The sequence below is a fragment of the Nilaparvata lugens genome, chromosome X, assembly GCF_014356525.2.
Source record: "Nilaparvata lugens isolate BPH chromosome X, ASM1435652v1, whole genome shotgun sequence".
NCBI classification, from domain to species: domain Eukaryota; kingdom Metazoa; phylum Arthropoda; class Insecta; order Hemiptera; family Delphacidae; genus Nilaparvata; species Nilaparvata lugens.
Window position 1 is genome coordinate 3,125,742 of NC_052518.1, and position 13,379 is coordinate 3,139,120.

Consider the following 13,379-nt stretch of genomic DNA (forward strand, 5'->3'; position numbering starts at 1 on the left):
AAAATAGAATAATCATGGAATAATCATGACTGCTGATCCGTGCGCGGGGAAAGACTACCTAATCTATACAGGTAACACTAGTGTAAAAACTACAATCAATAACTTATATTAATTCAAGTTTAGCCTATAAAAAAATATGTTAAATCCTGTATGAATGTATAAATACAAACTGTATCAACGACGATTCACACAGCACAAGTACCCCCGCTCAGAATACTTCATCTTCTGGTGAGCTATCTGAACTAACGATTTAACAACATTAAATAGAAAGTAGAATATAAAAGCAGAATATAAATAATAATAATTATAATAAATAAAAGAAACTCAGGTGAGGCATGAAGGGCTTGAAACACAAAATCACAATCTAGTGAGGTTTGTGGATTAATATGTGCCAATTGCTTTGACAATTAAGAATGAGTTTGAATAAGAATAAAAAAGTAATGTTTTCACTCTTATTTTTAGAGCTACTGATTATTAAACAAAATTAAGAATGAGTTTGAATAAGAGTAAAAAGTAATGTTTTCACTCTTATTTTTAGAGATACTGATTATTAAAGATTCAATTTTATTATTGATGATACAATTAAGAATGATTTTATTCCTTCAATGCATACGAACAAAACTATAGGTAATGTCAGATAATAACCTGACGGTTATTGTAACCTGACAACTACCTGTGAACGACAATTTCAATAAACTGTGATTAATATAGTATAAATAATATTACTAGTGCAAGTTTAATGTTAATAGTGTTAATGTTAATGCAGGTTCTACTTTTACTGGTGGAAATTTTCATTTTCATGAAATGGTTCATGCTGTGTATTAGAATTGTTGATTTTTATTATAATGTATCGTGCATGTTGTATGAAGATGGAAATAAATAAATTTGAATTTGAATTTTGAATGTTTATTTTCATGTTTTGTCAGTTCAGTTGTGAACAAGACTGCTATGTTTATTATATTTAATGACTCCTTAGTATAATATTCTTGTATTATGCACATTTCATTATTGTAAGATTTCAAACCTGAGGTTGACAGGTTACAATAAACGTCAGGTTACCTCAGGTTTGAAATCTTACAATAATGAAATATGCATAATACAAGAATTATACTAAGGAGTCATGAATAGAATATAGCTATATACATAGCAGTTTGTTCAAAACTGAGCTGACAAAACATGAAAATAAAAATTATTTATGCTCAATTGTATATTAATAACTGTTTAAATTGTTTAATAGTCGTTTACTGGTAGATGGAAGAAATCTTGGAGTACAATAGTTTATTTAATAGAAAAAGCACTATTTTTTGCTTATAGATTGTGATTAAGATTATCAAGTACCTCTATTTTATTGCAACTAGTTTCAAGTGCCTTTTACACTGTTGAAAATGACCCTTGAAAAAGTGTAAATGGCTCAAGTGTCACGCTCAATGGTTGAAGAGTAAATGACTCTTGAAGAGTTGAAACTAGTATTGTTCCATGGAAATTAGTATATGTACTGCCGAAGCAAGTAAATAGGGTACTTGATCATTTTAATAGTGTTTTAAAGAGTCAGGTCACTTGATAATATTATTACTAGCAGGTAACCCGTGCTCCGCAAGGGTCTACTTTGAAACTTGACCGAGTGGAATCATGAAGAGTTTGAAGTAGGCCTAGAACCATCCTCGGTTAATTAATAATAATCTATATGCAAAATTTCAAGTTAATCCGTGCAGTAGTGTGTGTGTGAAATTAAGGTACCCCAATTTCTAAATTTCTATACGTTACAAGGTCTCCTGAGTCCAAAAAAGTTGTTTTTGGGTATTGGTCTGCGTGTGTGTGTGTGTGTGTGTGTGTGTGTGTGTGTGTGTGTGTGTGTGTGTGTGTGTGTGTGTGTGTGTGTGTGTGTGTGTGTGTGTGTGTGTGTGTGTGTGTGTGTGTGTGTGTGTGTGTATGAGTGTGCGTCTGTGTACACGATATCTCATCTCCCAATTAACGGAATGACTTGAAATTCGGAACTTAAGTTCCTTACAATATAAGGATCCGACACGAACAATATCGATCTAAAGCAATTCAAGATGGCGGCTAAAATGGCGAAAATGTTGTCAAAAACAGGGGTTTTCGCGATTTTCTCGAAAACGGCTCCAACGATTTTGATCAAATTTATACTTACAATAGTCATTAATAAGTTCTATCAACTGCCACAAGTCCCATATCTGTAAAAATTCCAGGAGCTCCGCCTCATCTATGCAAAGCTTGATTTTAGATTCCCAATTATCAGGCTTTAGATACAATTTAAACAAAAAATTCCAAGTGGAAAAGAATGAGTATGAAAATCTCTACAATTAATGTTCAGTAACATTTTCACCTAAAATTTAAAATAAGCTCGAAATTCGAGAAAATGTTATTATTTCAATTGCAAACTGTTGGCAACTGTTGATTCTATTAAATAATTCACTATGAAGAGATAGCAGACTTCGTGTGTCTCCAGCGTTATTGTCCTGTCACCTGCTGGCTTGGATCTTTGAATCGTAGTAGACTTGAGATGCGTGTGAACACTAGGGTCAGGTGATCAATTTTCATAACGGCAAGGAAAGTTGTGTGAGTGCGCCACACCAGATTTTTCCGGTATGCAATCCACAAGTTAACATGTTTTGATGCGAACAAACATAACCCTACTCTTTCATTATATAGATTATATTATAAGTAATACTAACCTTGAGTTCTCCATCCAGATGCCATATCGATGGGAAGGGAGTCTCTGGTTTGCCCCTGAAGAAGGATTTCTCGAGCAGTTCACATGCGGCATAGTAGGGCAGTGGATAGGACAAAATGGCTTTGATCACAAGGAAGAAGTTGACTAGACCACGAAGACCAGCTGATGGCAGATTGTTAGTAATAACTTGTTGGGTGTCATTTTGGAAGGTGAGAAAGCACACATAGCCAAACAGAGATTTGAAAATTGCAGCCGCTATATGACTCCAATCCAGCATCCAACTGAACTTTGACCTGAGAACATTTTCAAATTATTAATTTTAAAGTGCAATTGAAAAGTCAAGTTTGACACTAATTAAATCGAATCAAATCAAAATCTTTATTTTGCCAAAATACAAAATAACTTGAAATACTTCAAATTATTAATACAATAATAACTGAAATATACAGTAGATACATAATAATCGAAATGAATAAATAAATTCGATTGAATAAATAGAATTGGCACAGCTAGCAAAGCGAACTTGTGCGCTAGCTGTGAGTTCATTTTCGATATATATATTTTTAAAACTTTCTTGCAAAATGATAAAACTACACACAATAAGATTAGTATAAAGAAATTACACTTTGTATAATGTGAATAAAAAGTAGTAATAGTTTTCAAATACGTTAAGAAATCAAGTTTTAGCACTAGAAAGACTACAGTAATTGTGAAAAATATTCACAATTTCATATTTTTCACAATTACTATAGTCTTCACAATTTCATATTTTTTACAATTACTATAGTCTTCACAATTTCATATTTTTTACAATTACTATAGTCTTCACAATTTCATATTTTTTACAATTACTATAGTCTTCAAGTCGTCATTCTATAGTGAGGTCCACGTTATAATGGCAGTGTTTGATTAGCAATGGTATTGCTATTCTTGTCTATCATTCAACAAAGCGGATATCGCTATCTCTTTCTCGCTTTGCTCTGTTGCCAGATCGTCTTTCAAAAATGTAGAATTAATAATTAACAAAATATTTCATCTAAATTATGAAAATTCATTATGAAATTATTGAATTCTTCAATGTTGTTTTCCATCACGAACTGCTTATTATTAAATCACTTTTTGCTTTTAGAAAAAACGACTAGCAGTCAGATTGAATAACATAATTCAATAATATAATTATATTGAATAATATAATTTCTTGCTTAGTAAAATATAATTGATTATTTTAAACGTTATTTAATGAACCGTTAATATTACACCAATAAACCTGTATCAGCTAGCATCTATAGAAGGCATTGACAAGACAGAGGATCTGCATCGTTGTTCTATCTTTCTCCACTGCCATAATAACGTGGACCTCACTATAGAGCTAAAACTTGTTGAAACAAATAGCGGTACGTAATGGATGAAGAAATTCAATACTTTAAGTAACAGTAAACGTACTTTATTAAAAACGACATAATATTGTCAAAACCACTGATTTATTAAATCAATTTGAGATACAAATTTCGGTGGTTACACCATTATCAATCTCTAGTAATACCAATTTTCTTCCGCTTGTTTTACTCATTGTAAACTCAAACTAATTTCAGTTTAATAGAGATTGATGATGAAGTAACAACATAAACTAGTATCTGAAATTGTTTTACTAAACTAATGGTTTTGACAATATTAAGTCGTTTTCATTCAATATGGATATTTAACACAATATCTCCATCACAACAACACATAAAAATATTATTTGCTATGCAAATGGGAAATTTGTAATAGAATCATTTAATAATTGAGAAAGAAAATTTGTCGATTTACACTGTACAGGGTCAGTCTAAGATGATTATCAGTTATGTTTTGGCATAATCTACAAATTTTTCAAATTTTATGGTCATTCCCAATTTTTTAAAGATGCTAGATGTCCTTTACCAAGTATTTTGGAGTAGTAGGCTATATTAAGAAATATTGTATTTATTAAATATTGTATATTGAGATAAATATGTTTATTGACTAGAAAAATACTTTAAAGTTTCACAATTATTTATTTATTAATGCAACTACAAACGTTTTCCAGTTGTTTCAGCACTAATCTCAACACCTTCTCAAAGTATTTTGGAGTAGTAGTAAATGTTGCATATTGTGATAAATTTGACTAGAAATATTTTAAAGTGTCACAATTACTTATTTATTAAAGCAACAAGAAACGTTCCCCGGTTGTTACTAATCTCAACAATCCATGAAGACTAAAACTTTATCATTGAGCAGCACAATAAAATACATAAATGTTGAATGAGTCAGGAATTTCTTAAATTTTCTAAGACAAGACACATATTTAGTGGGAGATTCCCTAGGATTTTCCCTGGTATAACTTACAGTATCGGTTTTTTTTAGTTCAACTTACCTGTCAATCAGATTTCCTTCCAGTGAAGGCAGGAAAATCTGGGAGGTGTAAGAAAACACAATGACTCCAAGTGATATGGGGAAGTTCTCAAGATCCAAGGTCCACTTCACTTTTGACCATCCCCAATCTCCAATTTCTAGTAGGCAGTAACCAAGGATGACCTGAAAATGAAATGTTTAATTTAATTAATTCTTAAAAATTATGGATTGGACAAATTGGTTGACAAAAATAATTTCATCGATAAGAATCTAATTTTAATAATAATAATTAATTTGAATATCCAATGAAAGCTATATAAATAGAACTAAGGACTTCTGCAAGCATTTCTAACAATTATTCAATCTATTTTCTATTCCTCACAATTCAGACCTACACTAGAAAAATCTACCACTAGCTCCATTTTACAAAATTTCAGGGAAAGTAAAACCTGAATCAACAATTCATCTTTTTTCAGATACACCTGAATGACTTGAATCACAACTATTATATCTACTATTGAAGTCGGTGTAAAAGGAAACGTGACAACTATGCTCTACAATCTAATCCACTGTCAATTTATCCAGTTTATCAGAGATTGACAATGGTGTAATAACCGAAACCGGTCTTTCTAAGTATCAATAAATCTGTGGTTTTAGACAATTTCTTAGTCTTTTTCATTCAATAATCCACTGATTTAGTGAATCATACTATAACACTCGATTGCTTTGTAACCAGTTGTTTTCAGTACGCTATAAAAATCGGTCATAAATTTAATACAACCCTTATCCAATAAATCAATAGTATTTCAATAAATGCAATGGGTTGATTGAATTTCGAATAGAGCCATTGAAGATAGCTTACAGTTTGACAAATTTCTCTGCACTTTGTAATTTATTACAATAAGGCCCGGTTGCACAAAGGAATGTTAAAGTTTAAGAGGTTTGAGTAACTCAAACGTATTTCATCATCGGACGTTATCAGCAGATGAACGACATAAACTTCGTCGAACAAAATTTTGACATAGACTATTATTATTTTTTGTAGATTGATTGTAAACAATTTTCATGTAATTAATTTTTTATTCAGAAATGACTTCTTTATTCGCACGGATTATCAAATCAAATCAAAATTGTTTATTGTCATTACAATACGAATTGTATAACAAGGTCAGGTACATTTACAATTCACAACATTCTTCATTCAAGTGTGATTAATCGTCCCTTAGGCCTATATGTATATTTTTTATGCGTTATTTATTTTTGTGATGCTTCAATTTTGGTGCAAATTGAAACCGAAAATTGCTTTGTCAGTTTTGTGTACAGAATACATTGTACTCTGTATGTACACCTGCTATCCTACAATCGATTATTGTAAACAAACTCTTGATAGCTCCGTGAGAAAGATAATTGTTCAGCTGTTCAACAACTATGAACAAATTCAGTATCAGTGGGTCTGTTGACATGTTTGCGAACATGTGTTGACACAAGTGTTGTCAAAATTAGGACCACATACTGACGTTTCTTTACAGATTTCTATTATAGCAACATTTCTAAAGTTTAAACTTAATCAGCTGGTGGCTTGAACTCAAAATGAACCACACTATAACGTGCGAGACTTGGGTTTAATCCAGTTTAAACTTAATCAGCAGGTGACTTAAAACTCAAAATGAACAACATTATAACGAACGATACTTGGGATATGGGTTTAATCCGGTTTAAAATGAAATTTAGTTTAAACTGACGCTGAGCAAACTGCACTAAAAGGGTACTTCATATTCAAGTAGTTATGCCGCATCCACACGTTTGCCCAATGAAGGCCAATGTCGACCAGCGTCAGTGTGTGGATGGGTGGTTTGCCAACGCTGGCTACCGCTGGCCTTAATTGGGCAGGCTTGCCCAGCTTACTGGGCCAACATGTATATGCGGCATTACAGATATAAATACGAGCAGCCCTTACCAAGTCAATATTGACTTCAAGGCTGTGCAAAGGCTAAAAATAAACTTTCTACTCGTGATATTTTTCCAAGTTTTTCGATTTGTATATCATCAAGCTATCAAAATGAAAAAGTTTTCCCAGGAAAACATTTTTTTCCGATCATTACTTCTTGTGATATGAGCGCCTGAAGTTTGAATTTTTGGGACAGAACATTTCAAATTCGGTAAGATATAAATCCATGAGATTTAGAGGATAAATTCTTTGTGGTATTGTTGATCTAGTAAAACAAAAATTTTCTGAAAATATCTATTTTTGAAAAAGTTATTCAATTTACAAAAAATAGCTCAACTAAAAGTTATTTTTGGTTATTTTTTGGAAATTGAATAACTATCTTAAAAATTGATATTTTCCAAAAACTTTTGTTTTACTAGATCAACAATACCATGAAGAATCTATCCTCTGAATCTCATGGATTTATATCTTACCGAATTTGAAATGTTCTGTCCCAAAAATTCAAACTTCAGGCGCAGTAGATCAGATTAAGCTTAACAAACATTATCTGTCTGACATCATCTATTTAATATTATAGAACTTATAAGGACGGCAAAAAATCGTACGTCCAAGAATATATGTGTGTGTAACTGGCTTAAGAAGATTGTCTCAGAATTAAGTAGAGTACATGAAGATTTTATAAAGTGATTCAAATGTAGATTTTATATGTATTCAAAGTTCTTTCCATGTTCTTTAGGCTAAGTGGCAATCGAGGTGCGGATGTTGCTTTAATACAAGAGGTAATACTAGAGGGTTAATAATTCCACCCAGATCATATTGCAGTCTCTTTCAAAAGAGCTTCGTTTTCTTGGGTCCTAAATTTTTCAATAGTCTGCCCGTCGAGATTAGAAATTCAAATAATCTTAAATCTTACAAATCTAAATTATACCTATGGTTGATGGATCATTCTCCGGTTGAGATAAATGAGCTTTTTATCATTCTTAGATGAATCACCTTGACAGTCACTTGTTTCAATTCTTTCAGTGTTTTATTAATGATTATTATTATTATTTCTCCATGGTGTGTGTGTGTGTGTGTGTGTGTGTGTGTGTGTGTGTGTGGGATGAATTAAGATAAATAAATTTAATTAAAATAAGTATTTTCAGTTGAGTTCTGAATGTAGTTCACTCCTGTTTGCAGACAAGAATTTTCTTAAGCAAACAGTATTTTATTCAATTATCTGTAATATCATTTGTATAATGGAATTTGTCATGTAAGCGATATCATTGAATAAAAGTTGATTTTGATTTGATTATTCGACTTACAGCATTGATGACGAGATGAGCCATAGTACACCAGAAGCTGAGCAAAGAGACATGGTGGAGCGATTTGAGGAAGCCAAGTGGTATGAGCAGTATACCAGTGAGCATCATCCAGCTTCTAGTATCGATGGAGCCGTCAGGAAAGGTGCCTCCCATGAGGTCACCACACACCACCACGTACAGGATGCAAGTCATCAGCAGCTCAATCATCTGGGCGCAGTTGACCGCTCGCGCGCCCCACACGGGACCGAAGCATTCCCTCGCTATGCCGACGTAGGAGTCTCTCACGCGGATCCTCTGCCCTGTACTAGTGTCCAACTCGTAAAGACATTCGACCAAGATCTTTCCAGTGTAGCAGCAGATGTAGGCGATGCCGATCATTGCAAAAATCGCCCAGTAGCCTCCGCGTAGCACCGCGAACGGTAGCGATACTATGAACATTCCCTGCAAACACAAGTGAAATTGTGAAAACATAAATTGAAATATATTGTCAATCACTTTTATTATTATATAATTATAAATACAAAATTTATAAAACAAAACTAACAGTAGTTAGAAGACAGCTCATTTATATAAGTACCGTACAACATTCATAAATGAATTGCCTTTTGATCTGGAAGCAAGAATTAATTACAAAATACTAAAAAATTGGACAATAGAAAACTATTTCTTTTCAATTGGAAGCGTTATCTAATTTTTTAAAAACATAATTTAAAGCGTGGATTATTTATTTATTTTTTCTCTGTTATTGTATAAAACTAGGAAACAACCAATGTAACAAATTTATTCAAGCATAACTAACTGATTGCAACTCTCACCAGCGGGCAAGGCTTAATTCCTTTTGCTGGTGATGCCAAATTACACATGAAAAGTATCTAATTATGATTTTGGTATTATTTATGCCTAATTTTTATTTTATTTTTTTATAATACTATAATATAAACAGAACCTGATTTCGTCACTTTACCAGCCACATCTACAGCTGTTTGTTTACAACTACTAGTAGTTGTGGCTGGTAAAACCACGAAACCAGGTTCTGTTTATATTATAGTATTATAAAAAAATAATAAAATAAAAATTAGGCATAAATAATAGCAAAATCATAATTAGATACTTTTCATGTGTAATTTGGCATCACAGCAAAAGGAATTAAGCCACATCTACAGCTGTTTGTTTACAACTACTAGTAGTTGTGGCTGGTAAAGCCACGAAACCAGGTTCTGTTTATATTATAGTATTATAAAAAAATAATAAAATAAAAAAAAATAGGCATAAATAATACCAAAATCATAATTAGATACTTTTCATGTGTAATTTGGCATCACCAGCATAAGGAATTAAGCCTTGCCCGCTGGTGAGAGTTGCAATCATTTAGTTATGCTTGAATAAATTTGTTACATTGGTTGTTTCCTAGTTTTATACAATAATAGAGAGAAAAAAAATAATCCACGCTTTAAATTGTTTTTAAAAAATTAGATAACGCTTTCAATTGAAAAGTTTTCTATTATCCAATTTTTTAGTATTTTGTAATTAATTCTTGCTTCCAGATCAATTCTTACTTCAGGTTGTGTTTATATTATAGTATTATATAAAAATAAAAGTGGTTGACAATTTCAATTTGTGTTCTCATTATGGAAAAGTACCACATCACATACAGCACAACTGTAAGGGTACAAGTGAAATTGATTATTCATTTACAAGAAATTAATACATTTATGTAAATAGGGTATATGAAATATATATTTATTGGAAATATACAGCGTATATGTAGGCATTTGAGACTCATGAGCTGTTGTGAATATCGCCATACGCTAAATAATAATAATAAATCTAGTATGTTACAAATGACACTGATGTAATAACATTGGTAGATAAAATACTAAGGCATAGTATAATACCTTGTGTTATATTTTCTTCCAAATTTAGGTGATCACAGAGTCCAAAAAGTAGGTTAGGCACCCTTCACTTGTCCAATTTTCAGTGCAAACATTATAAATTATACATTCATGATTCATTCTCGGTTTCACAGTTTTTATACATTTTTAATTCTATGTTGATTACTAGGTCAGATGATAGATATTGGCTAAGTTATAGGTGATAGAAAGATTATAAAGAAGGTGGTTTTTAAAAACGCCAGATATGAAAAAATAATATAGGACAATCATAAATAATTAATATCGAATTTATAAGTTAATAAAAACAATATAAAAAATTGTAGTACCCTTTATTATGAAAAACTTAAAAATATTTCAACGACTAATTTCGACCATAGGTCATTTTCAAGTTAAAATGAAGGGAACTACAAGTTTTTATATTGTTTTTATTAATTTGTACAAAAGTAGCCCATTCAAGTGAAGTGTTTTTTTCTAATTTATAAGATTTGTGATTCGATTCCTTGAAGTTGATGATGTTATCAATTCCTGTGGTGGTGGAAATTAATTATTTAGCCATTCCTTATTAAGATATTACAATAATTATTGGGATATTCAATATTCAATGTACTGAATTGCATATTTTTGGGAATATTTTAATAACCATTGAAGATGTGAACTTGAAACCGGTTGCATTATTAACAGATAATTTTGAATAGATTATTGAATCATAGTGTGTCGGATGAATCATGTACCGGTATATAATGAAAAAAAGTAATGTTTGTACCACAGCTTAATCGCGGATTTTTTCATGATATACCGGTACATGATTCAACCGACAAACTATGATTCAACAATCCATTCAAAATTATCTCTAGATAGCTACGCTTCTAGATTAACACAATGATTTATATCGGAGTGACATAGTTCAAGAACTCATTCAATAATTTTATAACTGAATCAAATTTTACAAATTGAATGGTTCTTTAAATGTAAATATTGCGCTGGAATATGCCCATCACACCTATGGAAACACTCAGCTGATATGACCAACGGTAATACTGTAATAAAATAAATGAATAATTTACCTGAATAGCATTAGTAACATTCCAAGCAGCTTGCCATTCATTGATCTTATGGCGTGACTTGCCCTCCCCGCCAAACTCTCCTCCAAAGTCATCGGTGCTTTCTCCCATGCTAAATGTTCCTCCACGTGACATCTGATAGCTACCGGTATCCTGAAATCAAATGTTAAACAAAAATATAAAAAAAGTTGTAATATGTGACATCAGAGGCCTATTGCACGTTAAAATATAAATTAATAATATCAGTAGTCAGCTGGTTATAAGAATTGGAAATTACAAAAATATTAGCTTGTATTTCCTCATGCAACGGGGCCCTGATAGCTACCGGTATCATATAATCAAATGCTAAGGCTGTGCAAAGGCTAAAAGTAAACTTTCTACTGGTGATATTTTCATAGGTTTTCGATTTGTGTATCATCAAGCTATCAAAATGAAAAAGTTTTCTCAGGAAAACATTTTTTTTCTGATCATTACTTTTTGAGATATGAGCGCCTGAAGTTTGAATTTTTCGGACAGAACATTTCAAATTCGTTAAGATATATATAAATCAATGAGATTTAGAGGATGGGTTCTTCATGGTTTTGTTGATCTAGTTTTTTTATGTTTTTTTCTGATCATTAATTTTTGAGATATGAGCGCCTGAAGTTTGAATCTTTCGGACAGAACATTTCAAATTCGTTAAGATATATATAAATCAATGAGATTTAGAGGATGGGTTCTTCATGGTTTTGTTGATCAAGTAAAACAAAAATTTTCTGAAAATATAAATTTTTGAAAAAGTTATTCAATTTACCAAAAACAACTCAACTAAAAGTTATTTTTAGTAAATTGAACAACTCTCTTAAAAATTGATATTTCCAGAAAATTTTTGTTTTACTAGATCATCAATACCATGAAGAATCTATCCTTCAAATCTCATGGATTTATCTCTTACCGAATTTGAAATGTTCTGTCCCAAAAATTCAAACTTCAGGCGCTCATATCTCAAAAAGTAATGATCAGAAAAAAATGTTCCTGATAAAACTTTTTCATTTTGATAGCTTGATGATGTACAAATCGAGAACCTATGAAAATATCACCAGTGGAAAGTTTATTTTTAGCCTTTGCACAGCCTTAAGAAGAAATTTGAATAAAAACTGATCAACAAAAATATAAAATACATACAACACATCTTAAAGACAGACTTTTTGCAGAGGATTATGACCACATAAAGCCTAGTATTGAGTAATGAGAGGAATGATGGTTAGAGATGAATGGACCTACAGTTTTGCGTAGGTTTCAGCGACTAGGAAGTGTTTTTCAAGTGCATCACAATCTGATATACCTACACAGCGCATAACGAGAAGGTCCCTGGTTTTTATTGGTAGCCAAGGGTATTTTTTTTTCTTATTGTATTTTCAATTTATTGTTCGTAGGTTTGTATTTTCGTTATACACTGAGTATGGCCGTAGAGAAAAGATAGTATAACTTATGCTATCTTTTCTCTATGGTATAGCAGAGCTCTCCTCAAGCGGAACCCTATATCTTCTTCTTCTTCTTCACGTGCCTGCTCCGTTTCGGATGTTGGCGATCATAATGGCTATCCTGATCTTGTTGACGGCACTACGGAACAGCTCTGCAGATGACTGGTGAAACCATAGCCTCAGATTTGCCAGCCATGAAATTCTCCTTCTGCCAGGTCCCCTTTTTCCGTTGATTTTTCCTTGAAGGATCTCTTGCAGAAGTGTGTATCTTGAGCTATTCCTCATAATGTGGCCGAGGTATTGGAGTTTTCTACTTTTAATGGTATTCAGGAGCTCCGGTTCTTTATTCATTCTCCTGAGAACCTCCTGATTAGTAACTTTTTGCGTCCAGGATATTTTCAGCATTCTTCTGTACAGCCAGAGTTCAAAAGCTTCAATCTTCACCATTGTTTCTTTTGTGAGGGTCCATGCTTCTACCCCATACAACAGAACGGAGAACACATAGCAACGCAATAGTCTCAATTTAGTTAATAGAGTAAGGTCGTGACTCTTGTACACCTTACTCAATTTATTGAAGACAACTCTTGCTTTCTCTATGCGGCATCTTTACCCTATATCAGAGGGTATCAATGAATCCCATAATCATAAT

At 32.1% G+C, this 13,379-nt stretch overlaps 1 protein-coding gene across 2 annotated transcripts in view; it reads right to left on the minus strand.

Moving 5' to 3' along the window:
* Positions 1–13,379, minus strand: part of LOC111045882 (vesicular inhibitory amino acid transporter) — a 35,545-nt gene that overhangs the window by 7,158 nt on the left and 15,008 nt on the right. For both annotated transcript variants that reach the window (XM_022331361.2, XM_039442242.1), the window contains exons 2-5: positions 11,271–11,420; positions 8,315–8,755; positions 5,085–5,245; positions 2,694–2,985 (exon numbers count right to left, since the gene is read on the minus strand). In XM_022331361.2, the coding sequence (XP_022187053.2) occupies positions 2,694–2,985; positions 5,085–5,245; positions 8,315–8,755; positions 11,271–11,420 (1,044 nt within the window). The remainder of the gene's footprint in view (positions 1–2,693; positions 2,986–5,084; positions 5,246–8,314; positions 8,756–11,270; positions 11,421–13,379) is intronic.